Below are 21,342 nucleotides of genomic sequence, written 5' to 3' on the forward strand. Positions count from 1 at the left end.
AACTGTAAATACTCCTCCACACTGTTTTAAAACTGAATCATCCTGTCACAAGCAGTTGGTCATAGCCAGATCTGTCTACAAAAATAGACAATAAATAAATAAAAAGAATGAAATTGCCTTATGGTTTTTAAAAAGCAGGGTCCCTATGTTTATTTTTTATTTAGGGATGACTGGTTTCATCTTTTGTGTATCTCAAACTTATTACTTCCAGGCTGCTGTGTCCCGTAATATTATCTGAAGACTCAAAATATTTTCAAAAGAAAATTAAATGTCCCACACAACCAGGGCTGACCTTATGGTTGGGCATGCAAGACGTGTGTTCAATGTCTGCAGTGTGACTGTAGATATAAGCGTGTGCTGTGCATGTAGGGATTTTTTAGTTACATTTTTTTTATATATATATGGGAATGTGTTTTTGTCATAAGTGTGCATTTTCTTGTGCTTTTTCATTCTAACTTGGTAAATACATGAAACGCATACATGCCAGAATAGTAAGTCTATAAATGCCTGTTAAACAGGGCAGCATAATGAAGCAGTGTTGGCACTTCAGACCTGGGTCCTTCTGTGTGTCTACATGTTATCGCTATGTCTGCATGCTTCTTTTCATAGTCCAAATAAATACATGTGAATGTGAGTGTGGATGGTTGCCGCTTTGTTACTTGTCCCATGATGAACCTTCAAAAATAACTGATGAATAAATTTGGGTGATATGAAAATGAACAAAAAAATTTAACATATTACCCACGTTTTCAGTGTTAAAGAAAATGTATAAACCTAGTGGTTAAATAACTTTATAACTGTAAATAATTTCTACAAGTCTCCATAATACCTACACAACTGCTTTTATTAATATGCTGACCAAACTCCTCTGTGTACTGAATAGGTGCAAACGTACAGTGCTTAATTGGTTCCTTCCATTTCACACTGTTTGCTTTGTTGCATCCACAAGGAATGGACACTCACACATGTTTATCATTCTCATGGGTACCAGCACATAGTTATATGACCTCACTTCTCAGACCTCAACCAAATTCGACCTAAGCAAAATTGAGTCAGACAGAAGAAGTGAAAACACCTTAAACTTGACTACTGTATAAGGGAATTTTGGTGATTCCTGCACATCACACTATCATCTTCTTTTCTCCAAACATAAATGTTTGCCATCACAGATTTGTACTATAAATCCATTTGATTAATATTTGAAGCAATAAAATTTTGATGTGGTTCACTGGCGTCGCACCCAGAGTATACCCTGCCTCACACCCTAAGTCCGTTGGGATAGGCTCCAGTGACCCCGTGACCTGTGACAGTGTAAGAAGTGGGTATTGAGGATGAAAGAAGGATTTAATAATAGAATTATGTTATACTGTAGGATAAGAAAACTGGGGAAAAAGCAATTTGGATGTAAGCAGTTTTCCAACCTTTAGTATAATTTTTTCTCTGATTTTCATCTGAAGCACCCACACCTTTTTTTATCGTGTGGACGAGTGGCCAGGGTCACCAATCCTGCCAAGTTAAGAGTTAGTAATGTTTTTACCAAGCACAGTGTCCGTCAGTCTCCCCTTTTAGCCTTTTAATGTGCCTTTGCAGTATTGCCCAAGGTTGCGGGACAGACTTTAAAATGTGTGTGTGTGTGTGTGTGTGTGTGTGTGTGTGTGTGTGTGTGTGTGTGTGTGTGTGTGTGTGTGTGTGTGTGTGTGTGTGTGTGTGTGTGTGTGTGTGTGTGTGTGTGTGTGTGTGTGTGTGTGTGTGTGGGTGGGTGTGTGGGTGTGTGTGTGTGTGGATGGGTGGGTGGGTGGGTGTGTGTGTGTGTGGGTGTGTGTCTGTGTGTCTGTGTCTGTGTGTCTGCATGGCATGTGTCTGCATCCCAGTGTCCTTCTCCCTCCTTGTGTGTGTCTGGTTCCAAGTGTTTTGAGTGGGCTCTGTTGGGACGCATGCTGAGCTTCATTAGTGCTTTACATTTGGCTGGCCTGCTGCTACTAGAGACTTACTGAGGAGCACAAGGTCATATATTGTGCTACTGATGGGCCATCTGCCACACTGGTCCTCATTTGATACTCAGAGTTCTATTTCCTTTCTCTCTAAGCAGTCATTGAAAAGAATTAAGCATCCTTTCTGTTACAAGTATAATTGTGAGCAGTGTTCCCTCTAAACTTCTACTGGTAAGAAATTACGCACTGCTCACACATTCTCAGCAGACAAGAACATTTATGCCGCACACAAAATAAAATTTGATATAAACGTATTAAGTAATATGTAATATTAGACCTAATCTAATTAATTAGACCTATACTATTGTTTTCTGTACCATTTTGTATTGTAACTCAGTGAGTGACAGGTATCCAGCCAATGATACGATACGGTTCACAAAAGCTACCAATCATACCATTGACGCTTCCTGAATGTGCGCCTGCTATACGCGCCGGGCAGGTCAGCTCGATAACGACTGGAAACGAACGAGCAGTGACACATCAACTCACCAAGCCAAAGTAAAAAAGAAATCCGGTTCTTTTAAGATGGAATGATTGTCAGAGTATTTGCAAGTAGAAGAACAAGCGGTGAAACTTGGTGAGATTTTTTTCCTTTTTGAGAAAGTTCAAAGCAAGAAGCAGACGAAGCCATTATCCTGGACAAAGTGCACGACCACGTGAAAAATGAGTTAAAATCTAGTCCGATTTGTACATATTCTAGTGACATTTATTAAGAGTTTTTTATTTATGGATATTATCATTAAATGCTTTTACTACTAGATAATTTATGGGTAGTAGAAATGCTAATAAAAAAAGAGTAATTAGATATTGTGCAATTTCCTCCGGGATTAATAAAGTATCTATAATATATATATATATATATATATATATATATATATATATATATATATATATATATATATATATATATATATTTACAAGAAGTTACAAGCATTTACACTGTATCACAAGCAAAAGCCCATGTCATTGTGCAAAATGTAAATATTTTAATGTGAACAAAATGTTATGTCTGAAAGGTGTATATGTATCATTTCACAACTGGCCAAAGCAGCTCTCTTCTCCTGGCCAAAGCAGGACCCTCACATATAACGTACTACACATCTCATGAAGTACAAGATTTTTGTCGTTTTCTTTTCAAGTGGGCCAAATCACTTATATTTAAAATAAACAAATGAAAATTGCTGCTGTGATTTGATTCTTCTACTAAGCCATGTAACTTGTTATGATCCAAGGTTTTGAACAAGTGTGATACTTTTGTGTGGCCACAGCACGCACATCTGATGTTGCTCACAATGGTCTGCAGTGTGCTCAGGAAGCTTTTGTGTTTGCCCAGACACGTGGGAAAAATTAGCGGGAACATTGGTTGTAAGGCACCAAAGTAAGCAGTTGCAAATAATTTAAAATACTTTGACTGCCTCAGTGAGCTGTGTTTGTCATCCTTAGCCACAACTCTCCATAGCTAAAAAAAAACCCCAACAACTGTGATTTAACTGCAAAAAGTTAAAATACAGTGCAAATGAACATGACAAAACTCCCACTGTATAATTTTATATAATGTATAGTTTTTTTAGTTTTTCATTCTTTAAGGTGCTTGGTTTTATCAGACATTTTCAGAAAAAGCCTATGTTCTATCTTTTATATGGGCTACATCTCCTCATCCATTCCTCTTCCTTTGTGTTACCACAGTACTTTTTCCACTTCTTTTGTTTATGGAAAAAATAGCATGAAGTAATACCGTAATTCTTCAGAGCTATAAAAAATGTTTTTTTAAACAAAGTAAATATGATACAGTCTTTGATTGTAAAATCCAAAAATCTGGACCAAATGATGTGGGGGTGAAAGCACTCTTATTTTATACATTTAATACAAATGTTATTTATTTTAGAAATAGTGGATTTTCATGTGTCTTGCTAGATTACCTTTATACGAAATCAATAATTTTAGAACGATAAAATAACATTCTGTGTATTCAAGAATTCAGCTGTGTACATTTTCGGACTATTTCAATAATAATTCAAGATAAATATGTAAGAATGTGGATTGGACTGAACGATGCTCGAATGAATTGACTTGATGTACAGTGTTACACTGCAACTACTCCAAACAACTGAAGTTGTGTCATGTGTTTTGCTGGTGATTGAACTTGTTTAAAGCCTTGGCTTCACTCAGCAGGAGAAAGGTTAATTATCACATCCTGCTACAGACACATATGTAACAGGACACCTCCTCCTGTCAGCACACACATAACACTCTAAACCACACAGAGGCCATCAAACATGTCTATGTGTGTGCGTCTTAGAAAGATGTAATCAAACACCTGTTTGTCCTCCTTTTCCTTATCACTTAGTTTAGGCTTTCATATCTTTTTCCTCTATCATCTGTCTTTTGCCTCCCTCTTCTCACACCACCCATATTCAGAATATGACAGGACTGATTGAGTGGAATCCATTCACAAAATCATTCATCATAAGGAAACCAACAAAGTCACCTGGGATCATATTTCTTCTCTTTGATACAGCAGTTGAATTGTTTTATCACATCACTTGAACAACAAGGCACAGAAACTAAAATGATATGACAAAGGGGAGGTTATAGAGGTACTCAGAGGGTGTGAAGCAGTGAACCACAGAATATGACTGCTTTTGTTCTACCTGAAAGATGTCAAACAATTTACAGAGAAGAAAATTGAACTGGCAACTGAAAATAAACTATGAGATGCAGTTGAATCTATTTTCTCCAAAAATTGGACAAGTGCGCCTAAGGTCATGAACCCTTTGACACATCTCCACTTTCATGTCATCTAAACTACACTTTTTACAATTTTTGTCTTCGCTCAAACATTTTCATTAGACTCCTACTCGATCAAATTTACTTTGTTGTTTACCTACTTCCTCTCTCCATCCTTACCTCATTACCAGTCTAGACAGCATCAGAGGCAGGTGCTAAAGCTGGGAGAGGTAGGGAAAAAAGGGTGAGAAGAAAGTAGAGAGGGAAAGAGGTAGGGAGGAAAGGAGCCAAGGGGATATGGAAGACAGAGTGAGAACAGATAGAGATTAATAGATCAAGCAAAGAGGCATATGATGAAAGTTTAGAAGGGTATAGAGAGGAAAGGAAAGGAGAGGGATGGGTCAGGGGAAGGGAGGATTGGAGCATAGAGGAATGTGGATGAAGACATAGGGAAAGCAGAGATCTGAGTAAGTCAGGTAGGGCTGTGCGGAGGCGAGAGGTGCAGAAGAGGCTATTTTAATGCAGGGTGGAAATCAGGTGCTTGAGGTGGGGAGAGAAGCAAGTGACAAAGACAGGAAAAGGGGAGGCAAAAGGAGGTGTGGAATGAAAGAGAAAACAGGATAACACGAAAAGAAGTGAGAAGGGAAAAAGGATTTAATGTAAAGAAGCTGGGGAGAAAGAGAAGGAGAAAAAGCAGAAAAAAAACAGGGTAAGTGAAAAAGATGAGATTGCATAAGTATAGATAGATGGAGGGATGGGTGGAGTAGGTGTAGCGGAGATGACAGAAACAGTGTTGTTTTGCTTTTTACGGGAGGGCATCGGCTGCAAGGAAGTGAGGCGGGTAATAAGGCCATAGCTCATTCCTGTGGAGGAGCCTCTATCCTATTAGTGACTACCTCTCACTGGATGACTTATATGCACCTCGTTTTTCACTGACAGTGTGACAGCATATGCTTGGGAAGAAACAAATACATACTCACACATTCGCGTATACACACACACGCACGCACACATGCACGCTGACACGTACGCACTCACACACACACATGCACATTTAAGATGACAGGAGACATCTGTTCCTCCAACCTGAAAAGACAGGTGAAGAGAGAGGACCTTCTTCTTCTTTTCCTTCGAGCTTGTACCGGAAGGGTCTCCACAGCACGTCACCATATCAGCTTTCTGCATCCTCCTCTCTAACACCAACTGCCCTCATGACTTCCCTTACTACATTCATCCACCTCCTCGTTAGTCTTCCTCTTCCCCTCTTGCCTGGTAGCTCCATCCTCGACAGTACACCCTTTCACCAATATACTCACCATCTCTTCCCTGGACATGTCCAAATCATGGAAGTCTGCTCTCTCTCTGTCTCCGTAACATCTCACCTTGGCTGTTCCTCTGAGAAACTCATTTCTGATCCTATCCAACCTGGTGAGTCCTAGAGATAGCATCAACATCTTCATTTCTGTCACCTCCAGCTCAGCTTCCTGTCTTCTAATCTGTCCATCGGCACTTTCTCTAACATGTCTACCATAGCTGGCCTCACTGCTGTCTTATAAACTTTGCCCTTCATTCTAGCCAAGACTCTGCGGTCACATAAGACATGTGACAATTTCCTCCAACCATTCCAGTCTGCTTGGATCTATTTCTTCACCTCCTTACCACACTCACTGTTGCTCTGGACTGTTGAACCTGAGTTTTTAAAATCCTCCACCTTCGCTCTTCTCTGTCAACCACAAGTCTCTCTGTCTCCAGAATGCAACAGCTAACTTCTTCTACCTTCATCCACAATTTCTCTTTCTCTTCCAATTCATATCGTACCTGTGGGGCATAACCACTGATCATGTTATACATAACACCCTAAATTAAAAGTTTCACTCTCATCACTCGATATGACACTCTTTCACCTCTAAGATATTCTTCAGTAACTCTTCTTTTTAAATGACCCCTACTCCCTTTCTTTTGCCGTCAACACCATAGTAAATTAATTTGAATCCTGCTCCTAAGCTTCTAGACTTACTGCCTTTCCACCTGTGCTCCTGCATACACAGTAATCTATCTTCCTACTGATCATCATGTCAACCAACTTCCTAGCTTTTTCCTGTCATAGTCCCTACAGTACATTCAAAGTCCATATATACTGTATATGGACTTTGAATGTAGGCTATTTTCTGCCATTGAGATGGTTACTGATTCTTGTTCTACAGTGGATTCTTAATTTCTCTTCGGGGATTATAACAGTTAATAAAAAGAAAAGACACTGGCAGTGACGGCTCTGAGACTGTTGAAACGGTCAAGCCATGAATAAGTGAAGACTGAGCAGTGATGGAGAGTAGGAGAATGAATGGACAAATGTGTAGAGAAACTCCCATTTAAAGTGTTAGCACCAAGATGACAATATTAGTAAAGCCTCATTTACACAGTGTTTTCCTTTATTCCACCCTGATTTTCTTTTTGAAGGGAATGAAGGTGCAATGGGGGTCAGTATGTTCAACTTCTGTACTGGTTACTGAGTTAGTAGCTTTGTGAACAGGAGATGGAAAAGCAGGTTGAGGCCATGAGAGTTTGACGATGATGATGATGATGATGATGATGATGATGATGATGATGATGATGAGAGTTTGAAAGCACATGGCTCAAACTAAAGGACTTGATCATCAGCAAGTTAGTAGCTAGCTCAAATGAGAAGAAAACCAAATGGCTTCACACTGGAAAGACTGCACAACATTTGGGAACTCCTTATCATGTGATGAAGGACAATACACATCATGTAACATTTAAAGCATCTAAATAGTAGAGGATTTCTGTTAAATTTGACTGTTCAGAGCAAAGATACATGTTCTATTCACATACAAATCTTAAACATTTATACTTTATGTGGATTATAATCTGTCGCTCCAGGGAAGTTTGTAATTTCCTGATATTTGTCAAAATTAAACAAGGATATGCAATTTAAACGAGTCTTGTCCCCACAATTTTCCTTCATAAAATTTAAAACGAAAAAACTAAAATCATAAAACTTTTGATGAAAAATATGTAGTGAGTATTTTGAAGTAATTTCAAAACTGATTTAAAGTGAAAATGGTTAAAATAGTGGAATTAATTGCCTTGTCAGTTGCAGAGAAAACAGTAGTAAGTTATTTCACCTAAAAACTTTGGAGAAGATTGATACTTGCCTCAATGCCACACTTATACACTATATTCACCCATACACAGCTAAAATATATTTTCAATTCAGTCCTGTCCTTTATAGTTAAAGTTCATTTGTGTTATTGTAATTTACCATCTCCATGGTGACATTTTGTCCAGAGAATGAATACTGACCCGTTGGACTCCCTAACCATTGGTGTCCATAAAAATTCAAGGACTAATGGTTTGGAAGGATATAAGAATCCATTCAGATAATTTTACCCATTTTAATTAAATTTATGCATATTCTTCCCTGTGAAGAATTTGGGGCAGCTGTATCAGCAAGAAGGGGAGGAAAAGGAGACAGAAAGAGAAAATGGGTCACTTTGGCGGAGGGACTGAGAAGCTTCATTAGGAAATGTGTTGCAGTCATTCTGTGGCCATTCTAATTCTGCTCTAGCATTCCCATTTATTACTTGTGGGACTCCGTTATCTGTCTAACATTGGTGACCTCGTCACTAGCAGGAAATATGCAGGTATCAGGTCATGATGGTCTCATTCACTGCCACTTCTTTGAAATTTTAGCACCTCTCTATTTACTCTGTCTAAATTAACGGTGTTTTTCCAACTGTTTTTCCCAAGAAATAATGACAGGTGTTTCTTAACCAGAACTCTGCTGGTTTATTGTGAGAAAGGCTGCACCTATCACATTTCCCAGTGTAATAACATAAAAATTTAACACTGGGACAATTGGATGTTAACTGTGTGAGAGAATTACATATACTGTATAATATAATCAAAGATGATAGCTGAGCAGATAGAACAGGGGAGAGTGTCAGAGTTTCTTCACTTTAGACGTGCGTCTCCCCTCTCATATCTTTTAAATTTGCCCTTTCTCATTTGCTATAATTGTCTTTATCTCTCACTCTTCTCTTCACCTTATAACACTGCTACATTTTTCTTGTTTCTTTCACTTCTTGCAGACTCTCAGTCATTCATTCGCTTGGCCCCAAGCACACCAGTGTCTAATATGTCTTTAAAAGTAGGACACCACTGAGTAATTTGTTGCACCTTCCAAATGATAATTCAGGATTGTCACCATATATGCGTGACTGCAGGGCCACCCCAAGCACACAATTGCATCTGCTGCTCTGGAGAACAGTCATCTTTCTTGTCATTGTGTTGTTAAATAAAATTTTGAAAATATAGGATTATTTAACAAAGATCTGACACCGTTTCACAGCAAGGATGTTTTTGCCCTTTTGTGCAAATGCATCATTACACTGCCATTACATGAAATTTTCTGTGTTCCAAATTGCCGTCAGCCACCCTCTAGCTTTTGATCCTGCCAATAAATATGAGGAGAAAGGCTTCCTTAAAGCTCACCTCTTTTCTGGGCCTTTTCGGAGGAGTAGTGCAAGTGTGGAGTAGTACAAGCAGTTTGCAATGGTGTGGCCTTTGAAGAAGCAGAACAGAGTACTTATCTGTATCAGTTGATTGGTCTTGAATACTTTTCAGCTCAAAACACTGTAATTTGGGGATGAAAAAGTAACCCCAGCAGTATTTTGAAGGTTATCACATTCCAAACTGGAAAAGAAGGACATGCAGGTGTCAATGAGACATGAAAGTTCTAACAATGTCAGACATGTAGGATTTTATTTAAAAAAATATTTTCTTATTATGGGAAGTGGAGAACAGTGCTCTATCATAGATCTAAAAAAAAAGTCTCTCATTTCTACTCTATCAATTTTGACCACACTGTTCAATGTAAGTCATATAGCTGAATGGAAACACATGAATTCAAGGACTTGTTGTTAAATCACCAAACAAATCTCCTGAGGGATTTTTCATGCTACCTCAACATCTGAAGCATGGTCATGCATTGTTGAGCTTCATTTTGACCATAAATTAGTGCAGCAAGTTTTGTTTACATGTTACATGTTTCAGTGAGTACACACATCTTTGTGTTTTATGCATTTCAAGGTTTCTAGAGAAATTGGTAGTTGTTTTTTTTGCAAAAACACTTTAATCACATTCAAACATTTTACAATTTTACATTAGATGAAAGCACAAAAGTGTTTCAGAAGAAGAAGAAGAATTTTTGCAAAAAAAAACTTCAATCACATTCAGAACATTTAGAACATTTTACAATTTTTCATTAGATGAAACTTCAAAAACACTAAACACTCAAAAACACTCAACACCAATAAACAAAAGGAAATACAATATAAAACTGCATTATAATAGGAAGTTTGCAAAAGTGAGGTGGTCATCAACTAAAGTGCATAGGACATTTTTGTGAGGGAGACCTGTAATTGTCATCATAGGTACACCTCAACTATGAGAGACAGAATGAGAAAAGAAAAATCCCAAAAATCACACTGTCTGATTTTTAAAGAATTTATTTGCAAATTATGGTGGAAAATAAGTATTTGGTCACCTAAAAACAAGCAGGATTTCTGGTTCTCACAGAGCTGTAACTTCTTCTTTAGGAGGCTCCTCTGTCCTCGACTCGTTACCTGTTTTAATGGTACCTGTTTGAACTCATTAGCAGTGTAAAATACACCTGTCTACAACCTCAAACAGTCACACTCCAAACTCCACTACGGCCAAGACTAAAAAGCGGTCAAAGGACACTAGAAACAAAATTGTAGACCTGCACCAGGCTGGAAAGACTGCATCTGCAATAGGGAAGCAGCTTGGAGTGAAGAAATCAACTGTGGGAGCAGTTATTAGAAAATGGAAGACATATAAGACCACTGATAATCTCCCTCGATCTGGGGCTCCACGCAAGATCTCACCCTGTGCGGTCAAAATGATCACAAGAACGATGAGCAAACATCCCAGAACCACACAGGGGGACCTAGTGAGCGACCTGCAGAGAGCTGGGACCAAAGTAACAAAGGCTACTGTTAGTAATACATTACGCCGCCAGGGACTCACATCCAGCAGTGCCAGACGTGTCCCCCTGCTTAAGGCAGTACACATCCAGGCCCGTCTGAAGTTTGCTAGAGAGCACTTGGATGATCCAGAAGAGGACTGGGAGAATGTCCTATGGTCAGATGAAACCAGAATTGAACTTTTTGGTAGAAACACAAGAATACTGAATTGCATCCAAAGGACACCATATCTACTCTGAAGTATGGGGGTGGAAACGTCATGCTTTGGGGCTGTTTTTCTGCAAAGGGACCAGTATGACTGATCTGTGTGAAGGAAAGGATGAAGGGGGCCATGTATCGTGATATTGTGCGTGAAAACCTCCTTCCATCAGCGAGGACATTGAAGATGAAACGTGGCTGGGTCTTTCAGCATTACAATGATCTCAATCACACTGCCTGGCCAACAAAGGATTAGCTTCTCAAGAAGCATTTCAAGGTCTTAGAGTGGCTTAGCCAGTCTCCAGATCTCAACCCCATAGAAAATCTTTGGAGAGAGTTTAGTACGTGTTGCCCAACGATAGCCCCAAAACATCACTGCTCTAGAGGAGATCTGCATGGAGGAATGGGCCGAAATATCAGCAACAGTGTTTGAAAACCTTGTGAAGACTTACAGAAAACATTTGAACTCTGTCATTGCCAACAAAGGGTATATAATAAAGTATTGAGATGAAATTTTGTTATTGACCAAATACTTATTTTCCAACATAATTTGCAAATAAATTCTTTAAAAATCAGACAATGTGATTTTCAGGATTTTTTTTCTCATACTGTCTCTCATAGTTGAGGTGTACCTATGATAACAATTACAGGTCTCTGTCATCTTTTGAAGTGGGAGAACTTACACAATTGGTGACTGACTAAATATTTTTCCCCCCACTCTATATAAAGTACAAAAAAAAATTGTATTTCATTTTCTACACTGTAATGATCCTCTAGGGGAAATTAATATCACACTCTAGTGTTAGTAATTCACATGCATGTATATATTAGTGTGTACAGGCCCTGAACACACAAACACACACAAGGGGCCTGTACACATGCAGAGGGAGGTAGAGTGGTGGGCAGCTCTTTCGTGGTGCACAAAAATGAGCAACTTGTAAATAGGATGACGCCTTGCTCAAAGGCGCCTCGGCAGTGCTCTAGAGCTGAACTGACACCTCCCACTGTCAGCTCACACTCCGAGTGTTTTTGGGCGGGAGCGGGAATCAGGAACCACTGATCTTGGAACATTGGACAACCCGCTCTACAGCTCGCTTTACCACTGAGCCACTGCCACCCCACAAGAGATTAAGATTGTTCATGCTACTGACTGTTTTCAATCATGAGATCTCATGCAGGTGCAGTGTCACCCTTCCACGACCACAAAGACCTAAATGTTTCAAACACAAAAAAAGCCTTTCATGAAAGATTTGTTAAATCAACTCTGCACATAGAGGCATCAGACATAAAGATGACCTCAGGACAAGAAGATGCAGTTCCTCACACCCAGGACAACATTTGAACAGTCAAACTGTTGAACATTCATTCATTCATTAATTTTCTGCCGCTCATCCGCCGTAGCGGGTCATGGGGAGCTGTAGCCTATCTCAGCTGGCATAGGATATGAGGCAGGGGACACTCCGGGCACGACGCCAGTGCACCAAGAAGCCACACACAAAGACAGACAACCGTGAACACACACACTCACTCCTACGGGCAATTTTGGGATCGGCCAATCAACCTGAAGTGCATGCTTTTGGAGGTGAGAGGAAGCCGGAGAACCCGGAGAGAACCCACGCAGACACAGGGAGAGCATGCAAACTCCGCACAGAGCGGGACTCAAACCTGGAACCGTTGTGAGGCGACAGCGCTACCCACTGCGCCACCGTGCCGCCCACTGTTAAACATACAAGCTATAAATCAACCATTCTGGAGGCAAGAAATTTAGAGAATTTTCAACTGTAAAAAGAAGGATGAGACTGACCTTTGTGCTGTAAAGAGCTGATCTTAGCAGGTGTTTTCAAGATTACCAGTATGGCTGAATATAGCCAAAAGCATATAGCTCTATAAAATGGACTAAACTCAATAAAATGGACTTTTTTCTTGGTTGTTCCTTGTCGTATATAAGTATTATCTCTTATAGAAAAATATGTATACCTATTCAGTACTTTGATATCATTTATAATAAACCTCTACTTTAGTAAAAACAAAAATTATGAATAAATGCTGTATTCCTGCACTGGGAAGAAGGAAAGATTCTTCGCTACGGTGATGGACAGGCTGACAGACGAGGTTAGACAGGAATCTCCATGGACTATGATGTTTGCAGATGACATTGTGATCTGTAGTGAGAGCAGGGAACATGCGGAGAAGAAGCTAGAGAGGTGGAGGTTTATCCTGGGAAAAAAGGAATGAAGGTTAGCCCCAGTAAGACAGAGTACATGTGTGTGAATGAGAGGGGCCCAAGTGAAAGATTGAGGTTACAGGGAGAAGAGATCAAGAAGGTGGAGGATTTTAAGAACTTAGGCTCAACAGTCCAGAGCAATGGAGAGTGTGGAAAAGAGTTGAAGAAACGTGTACAGGAAGGATGGAACAGGTGGAGAAAAGTGTCAGGTGTGATGTGTGATAGAAGAGTTTCAACTAAAATGAAAAGAAAGGTGTACAAAACTGTAGTGAGACCAGCGATGTTGTTTGTTCTAAAGACAGTTTCACTGAAGAAAAGACAGGAGACAGAGCTGGAGGTAGCAGAGATGAAGATGCTGAGGTTCTCTCTGGGAGTAACCAGGATTGATAGGATCAGGAATGAGTACATCAGAGGGACAGCACATGTTAGAGGTTTTCGAGATCAAGTCAGAGAGGCCAGACTGAGATGGTTTGGACATGTCCAGAGGAGAGATAGTGAATATATTGGTAGAAGGATGCTGAGTTTTGAACTGCCAGGCAGGAGGCCTAGAGGAAGACCAAAGAGGTGGTTTATGGATGAAGTGAAGGAGGACATGAAGTTAGTTTGTGTGAGAGAAGAGGATGCAGAAGACAGGGTTAGATGGAGGCAACTGATTCGCTGTGGCAACCCCTGAATTAATTATTTTTTTATTAATTATTAATAAGATTTAAAGCAATAAAGCAATCAATAATAAAATTTTCACAATGTTTGACACAATGTTTTTCATGGTGAATAGGTTTGAGGTTTAATGAATGCAGGTCATTTTTGGCCCATGCAACAGGGAGAATATACTGATACACTGAATCTGACGATAACACAAATGTTGTCTTCAACAGCCAGAGAAGTGTGAAAATTGCTGTTATTGAAGTCTATGTAAAAGTAATTGATCAAATGAAACATATTGGTGAAATGTCTTTCACAGGTTCTTTGTTTTGGCTTGTACTTGAGCTTTTTGTCTGTTTAAGTTCTCAAAAGTATTGTTGATTTATATTTTTATTGATTTTATCACCTGACTTCATCTGGCTGTGCCAGCAATTATTGTATTTAAGTATTATATACTGTACTTATATACTTGTACGTATTATATACTTATATACTTCTAAATTTAAGGACGTTATTAATATCACTTCCTTAAGTCATATTAATAACTGCCTTGAATAGAAGGAAAATGATTTAATTGTTCTGTGACATCTTGCTCTGAATTGGGCTTTGACTCTTTTGGCTCAAGCATGCATGACTGCACAAGTCTGATTAAGTAGACAGATCAAGAATTTATTTTTACAAATGTTGTGGGGTTTGACCCTTTAGCAAAGCAGTGTCTTTATCTTCAGAAGCTTCAGTTGATAGCGGCCTCAAGTTTTTTCTTGTTGCATTTAGAAGATATTTGAAAGATTACTTTACATTTTAATTCATATAGGATGTATTTTCCAAAACCTCTAACCTAACCTGACTATAATTCCCCTTCCATACAGAAAGTCAGAAGATTATTATTATTAAAGTCAACATTCCTTCATTGTACTCGTTCTGATTTGTACTGAAGATAAATGTCTGCTTGAGAATTCCAGTATAGAGACAGGACTTTAAACCAATTCTTAAGGTTGGTTTGAGTTTGACAAAGTTTAAATTCATTTTTTAGATCAAGTCATGAAGGCACACCGTAGCAATTTAATCTGACTCCAGTGAAAATGCCAGATTAAGCTGTTCTTATCCTGTCTATAGTTTTATTTTTTATGCAGTTAGGGATTTAAGCATGACTTGAATTTCAATACTGCATGCACCTCAGTCTCTCTGTTATCTCATGTCTACCTGCTTTCGGATGATAGTAAAGCGAACATTACTAGTGTTCTATAATCATTATTCAAAAGCGGGCCGTAGTCTGTCTTGAGATGTCAAGAGCAGCAGGTCACTTTTGATGGTTCACTTGACTTGCACAGGCCTTTTGCATCATGTATAAATTTACTATGAAGAATAATCCATGTGGGAGTAGGTTAGAAATCCTTGCTTTTATTCAAACTCTCGCCAAATGCCAGACACACACTTGCACAAGTTGTAAACAAGTTCAAGTTGTCTACACAAAACATCATAATCCTGTTCTTAGTATACTTGTTGACAACTTGACCTCTAACAACCACCTCAAAATTTGGGGTAATATTAGATCAGAGCTGAATGCACACCTTGAAAGAGTAAACATGTTTACAAGGTTGAATTGGCTGGTGAAATATAGATTCTTTATAAAATTATACAACTGATAAGAATGTGATCTGTAAATGTCTCACGCATAACTAACGTTGTCCAAAGCAGCATTAGTTATGGAGTTTGAGGAGGTTGAAGCCTCAAGGGAAACTTGTCATGTCAGTGTTATGCATGGACCGGCCGTAACACTAAAGTGAGGCTGAAGAGACAGCTAACTGATGTGGCCCCCGATTCCCACTCGGCTCCTTCTGCTCACCCGCCGGCCTTGATGTTGACTCCAGTAGACGGAAACCTAAAAGAAAAATGCTTCACACATGCTGAGTGAAGCCTTAACCAGAGTTCCACTGAGCTGTCCTGAATAGGGTTAGACATTAAAAAATTATTTGGGCCATTGCTGTGCAGGCCATTACGGAAATAGTTTGGTTCACGCCATCAAAATGGGGAAGCAGAAGCACTTTAGTGACCTAAATTATATAGCTTTGCTTGTGAATCATTTCTAACACCTAGCAAAGACTTTTGAAGTGATGTCCAGATGGAGCAAAAAGAGCTGATTTTTTTTTTTTTTCCCAAATCACAATCGGCATTGTGGCTTTCATTGAAAAGTCACTTCAGCCATCAACTTAAAAGGGATTCAAAAGCTGCTCTTAAGAGCTCCCATGGGAGTCCTCACAGAGAACTGAAGCAATACAAAGGGTTTGCAGACAGACTTTCACCATGGCTCCCTTTGTATCATAGAAAACTTCAGTTTCCTCGGTCCATTGACAACAGGATAAACATAACTTGCTGTAGCCTATTGTGGAGGAAATGTAACTGAAATTGCTTTTCACCAACATGAACGTTCCAAATGCTCTAGTTTCCAAGCACTTCTATGCAATGTTCCAGAGGCTTTAATTACTTCTGCTTGGCCAGCATAGGTGAAAGCATATTTTCACTAACAAGGTGGTTTCCAACCAGGGAACACTGAAACACCAACCAAAAAACAATATGATGGAGAGGAAAACTGGCACCCACAATAAAGGGTAACCAATGCTTATAATAATCTTCCACCCAGCTGATTTCACCAGCCACTGTCAGATCATTGTAGAAGAAACATGCTGCAAGTAGAGAGAAACCCAGGGAGCAATGTGTCATCAACAGAAAGCAAGTGTGAACTAGTTTTCACACATGGTGCACATTCACTGTATATAAGCAGGAGGAAAATATATCTCTGGCCTGAGACAGATCATCATAGCACAGCTTGTTCAAATGGCTTTTGATTACATCATCTGAGTCACTGTGAAATAATGAAACAAAAATGACATGTGTCCTGGTTTTAAATTGTAATTAAATCAGTTGCAGTCTTTATGTCATCAGATCCTGCAGTTAATGTATTCTGCCATCATCATCTCTGCCCTTATTTAGTAAGTCGGTCAGAAACACAATAACAGGAGTGGTGTAACAGCACAGACTAGTGGTAACTCTTTGTTATGGCATCATGCTCTTCCGACAATTGTCATATCTTCAACAATGTATACTGTAAGTGCTCTACTCTCCTTGTTATTTTGCAAAAAATATCACACCTCTAACTGGTTCATGCCTGCTGTAGAGTTTGTTTTCCTGCGTGCCTAAAACAAAAACCATAGTATGTAAAACCTGATGAAATTGGATATTTGTGAGTACATTAGCAAAGTGCGGGGGGGGGACTGATTCTGGATCGAGTTATATGGCAAGTCTAAGGCCTTTAAGTCAAAAAAAGGACGGATTTCATAGCAAAAATAACTGCAACAGCTAATGAGATACATCCTGGTTTCATTTTACACCTCTATGCCGTAATTCACGTTTGGGTCCTAATGTAAGTTGTCTGATCCATCACAGTGAGTATAAATATAATACCAAAATACTGTTCTTTCCCCTCTGACTCTTTAGCCCCACATTCTCTCACAGCCCATAGTGCTTATGAGTACCAGGCAAAGACACCTTTAAAGACCTCTGATTAGGGAGCTGAGTAAGGCTGTCCATTTGACCTGAACAACTTTTACACATGGATTGTGATTTGTCCTTCAATCTAGATGCTGTGTACATACAGTTCAATCCAAATGTCAACACATGCTCACCTGAATTCCAAAGTCAGAGAAACACACAATGTGCACTGAGTTTAGAAAGGCTAAGGATCTATTTCTAATCCCTTTCAAACTTTTCCCTCCATTCCCCAACCCCCCATCCCTTTTGTGTTCCTTCTGAATCTTTTCTTCTCACTTTTAGGAGAATTCTGGGGAGATTTCTTTCTCTTTCATTTCTCAAGGATGAAGCAGCACAGTGGACCTGTGAACTGAATCAGGTAAGAAACTAAATCTCAATATGACCTTCAATCAGACAAATGCACACAGAAAAAAATCCGCTCACTGCCAAAAGGAAATTTGTGCAGAGTCTGATCTGTATGTCCAACAAGAAACGGACTGAAAGGGTACAGAACAAGAGAAGGGGGAATAGAGAGGCTCATTCTTTAGGACAGAAAGAGCAAGTGAAGACACCGAACAAAATAAAAGTTTAACTAAACATCAAGCTTCCAGCAAGAGTGGCAAATCTGCTGCTGTCACAGTGGACAGACTAGGGGAAGACATAAAAGAGACAGACCGGTAGTGCAGTGCTCCCCAGCTGTTTTTAAAATGCTGCCTCTGATACATTATTGAATACGCAGCTCTCCAACGCATCGCTAAGCTTTCCTCTCATGTTAGCGCTCAAAGTTTGCATAGCGTCACCATTCTAAAAATAAACTGTTCGCTCACCCCTCTTTGGTTTGTTAAAAGATGCAGAGGCTGCACGTAGGCTGCTCTGAGTGGCACTTGTGTGTGTGTGTGTGTGTGTGTGTGTGTGTGTGTGTGTGTGTGTGTGTGTGTGTGTGTAGGTGTGTGTGTGTGTGTGTGAGAGAGAGAGAGATTCCTTTTGGAATACAAAATGGATTTTATCAATGTCTTTGAAAGTATTATTAGATGATGCACAGAGGAATGAAGTTAGATGTTATCAAGAGAATTGCTTTGGAATTAGACTACATGCCAAAAAATTGCGTGTGTATACAGGCATACAGGAAGTTACTTTGCACAATTCAGCCATCCCTCTTTTTTTCTAGTTCCAATTTCCTTAGTTTCATACATTGGATTTGGATATTGTGAGGTCAGTGTCCTTAGACTTTGAGTAGGTGGAGTACCAGGTCTGGTCTTCAGGTGGCAGCAGAGCAGCATACCCATCACGCATATAGCTGCTGCTGACTTGATTGGCCTATTTCACCATCAGATCCCTGTGCAGGCCTCTCATCTCAAAACAAAATAATGTTATCTCACGTCAAAACAGGTTTTCAAGGAAATTATTTGTTGTGGCCAAGAAAATACTGTGTTCAAGCCAATACATTTATATTTTTGTATTTCATATAAAAGTGTGTGCAGTTTGCAGACTAGTCAACATCTTGTTCTGTCTCCAGCTCCCACTTTTACACTACATAAGCCAAGATGAGCCATGGGAAAAGGTAAAGAAATTCAACTTTTTTTTTTAATTTAGCGTGTGTGTGTGTGTGTGTGTGTGTGTGTGTGTGTGTGTGTGTGTGTGTGTGTGTGTGTGTGTGTGTGTGTGTGTGTCGTGGGGTGAGAGATGCTGTGTGTCTGTAAGATGCATGGGTACCTGGACCTACTAGATCTGGAGTTGTGTGACTATTTGATTGTTTGAGTGTTTCTTTTCTGAAAATTTTCATAATGACATGATTAGCCCTAAGGCTGCCAGTAGCTCTGTGTGAGGTTGCTATAGTGACTGTGGGTTGAGCATTGGGGAGGCCAGAGCAGAATGTGAGGGTGCTGAGATTGCGGGGAGGGGGTGGAATAGGAAATTAAGTGCCTGGTGCTGCCGGCCTGTGTGTTTTTGTGTGCTTCTGTTTTCATGGGCATGAGTGGGTGTGTTTGTGTGATGTTTATGTCTGTTTGTTTGTATATTTCTGTAAAGAGTACAGCACTGAAGAGACACTCATATAATTATAATTGGGATTTTGATCGAGACAATCCAGTGAAATGCTCTGTCACTCTGTGTAGGAGTGACAGAGATGGGAATCCTGAAACGGCTGGGGTGTGGGCTTAGGCTTACCTGCCCTAGCTCACAAAACCAACACCATGAGTGGGTTGCTTTTAGTGTCACTTGTCACTGAAATTACTGTGTCCCTGAAGCTATTGTGATTTTTATTTAATCTGTTTTCCAAGAAAGCCACGGTCATGATACACCTCAGGATCCTGGGCATGACCTTTGTCACAATAAATAAAAAGATTTACAATGCAGTTGCATTTTAAATAAATCAGAGAGAGAGAGAGAGAGAGAGAGAGAGAGAGAGAGAGACATGACACTCTCTCACATGTTCAATTATAACATCTTTTTTTGTGTTTACTTGTAAATATTTGTACACATCACGCCCTATGCCAGCTGAGATAGGCTCCAGCTCCCTGTGACCCGCTGCGGCAGATACAGCGGCAGAAAATGGATGGATGGATGGTTTATGTAAGCCCCATAGCTAAGTGGATATTTGGGCCGTGGAATAATAGACTAGGCCTGTCACAATTATTTCATAACTGCTTGATTGCAAGCAGTTATGAAATAATTGAGTTATTTTTCATAATCATCAGAAATGCTTTCATTGCGTCTTTATAAAACATCAGGATGAACCAGGAAACAAGAAATGTTCTATTTCCCTCTTGACTGGTTCTTCTGTTTGTGTTTATTCTGCTATGAGTGAAGACTTGAATTAGTGTCACAAGTTTATAACTGTTCATGAGCATCTATTGACAGGAACATTTAGGATAATTTTGTGGTAAAGCTAAACATGTTTTGATTTTAAACTAAATTAAAAACTAGTCAAAATAAGTTCGAGGTGATTCGGTGAATTTGCAGGAAGAAATTCCCTGACAAAAATGCAAATGTGGGAAATAGAGAGATTCTGCGTTGATCCACCCGATTCATCCCACCTAATTCACAGGTGACAACTGTTTTCTTGAAACTTTCAGATGTTTAAAGTCTAAATATGAACATGAGTGTACTATATTTTTTCAATGATTTTTCAGGAGTGCTTTGTATGTGTAGAATAATCTTTACTTAACCTACATTAAAGATAACTTTGTGTAAAACAGCTGTATTCATAAATTATGAGCATGATACACCTGTTGCTTAGCATACAGCATTATTAATGTATTAGGCTAAAGCCAATGCTGCTATAAAAGCATGTGATCTCTCTTTTTTACAAACATAACATTGGAATCTCTCAGAATTAAACATAAATGGATTTAATCATTATAAAGGCCAATTTTTCAAACAGAATAGCAAAGATTATAGTGGATGTCTAATTAACAAGTCTAAAACTGCTGTACCGCTCAAGTCCACTTAGTATCCAGACTAATATGACAACAACAACAAATTATGCAATACCGCAGACGGGACAGTAGAATAGTGGGTGCCACTGTTGTATCACAGCAAGAGGGTCTGGGCTCAAATGTGTTTGGCTTCTGTTCTGTTTGAGTTTGTATGTTTGCCTCACATCGTCCTCCCACCACCTGAAAGTTGCCATATAGGTGAACTGGGAATTAAATTGGCCCTGCAATAGACTGGCAGTTGCTTGTCCAGAGCATAGTTCCTGCCTAATGTTGGGTGAGTTAGGCTTCAGATGTCCCCCAACACCCCCAGTGATTACTGTTATGTTTTTCTTTTTGTTTTTTGAAATAGACAGAACACTTACTGTGTGGATGTACAACTGATGAAAAAATGGAAAATACAATACAATTATCTCAATTATCTCGTCTTGTCTCAATTATGTCTTTTTGAATTTCTTTCAGTTTGAAAATTGAATAATAAGACCCCAGTTTTCAAATTGCTTTTTTTTTTCACAATCCTGCTCTACATGATCGAAAGAAGAATGAGACTTTTTAAAAATTATTTCTGCCTT

General features: G+C 39.3%; 2 protein-coding genes across 2 annotated transcripts in view; both read left to right on the top strand.

Annotated features, from left to right (window-relative positions):
* The window catches only part of LOC137600619 (uncharacterized), a 63,378-nt gene extending 52,395 nt beyond the window's left edge, over positions 1-10,983 (top strand). The window contains exon 3 of the mRNA XM_068322347.1: positions 10,431-10,983. Coding sequence (XP_068178448.1) covers positions 10,431-10,983 — 553 coding nt within the window. The remainder of the gene's footprint in view (positions 1-10,430) is intronic.
* Positions 1-21,342, top strand: part of ptprdb (protein tyrosine phosphatase receptor type Db) — a 160,261-nt gene that overhangs the window by 28,535 nt on the left and 110,384 nt on the right. Inside the window, exons 3-4 of the mRNA XM_068320868.1 lie at positions 17,640-17,715; positions 18,853-18,897. The gene's annotated coding sequence lies outside the window, so the exon portion shown is untranslated. The remainder of the gene's footprint in view (positions 1-17,639; positions 17,716-18,852; positions 18,898-21,342) is intronic.

This window comes from Antennarius striatus, chromosome 8 (genome assembly GCF_040054535.1).
Source record: "Antennarius striatus isolate MH-2024 chromosome 8, ASM4005453v1, whole genome shotgun sequence".
Classification (NCBI taxonomy): domain Eukaryota; kingdom Metazoa; phylum Chordata; class Actinopteri; order Lophiiformes; family Antennariidae; genus Antennarius; species Antennarius striatus.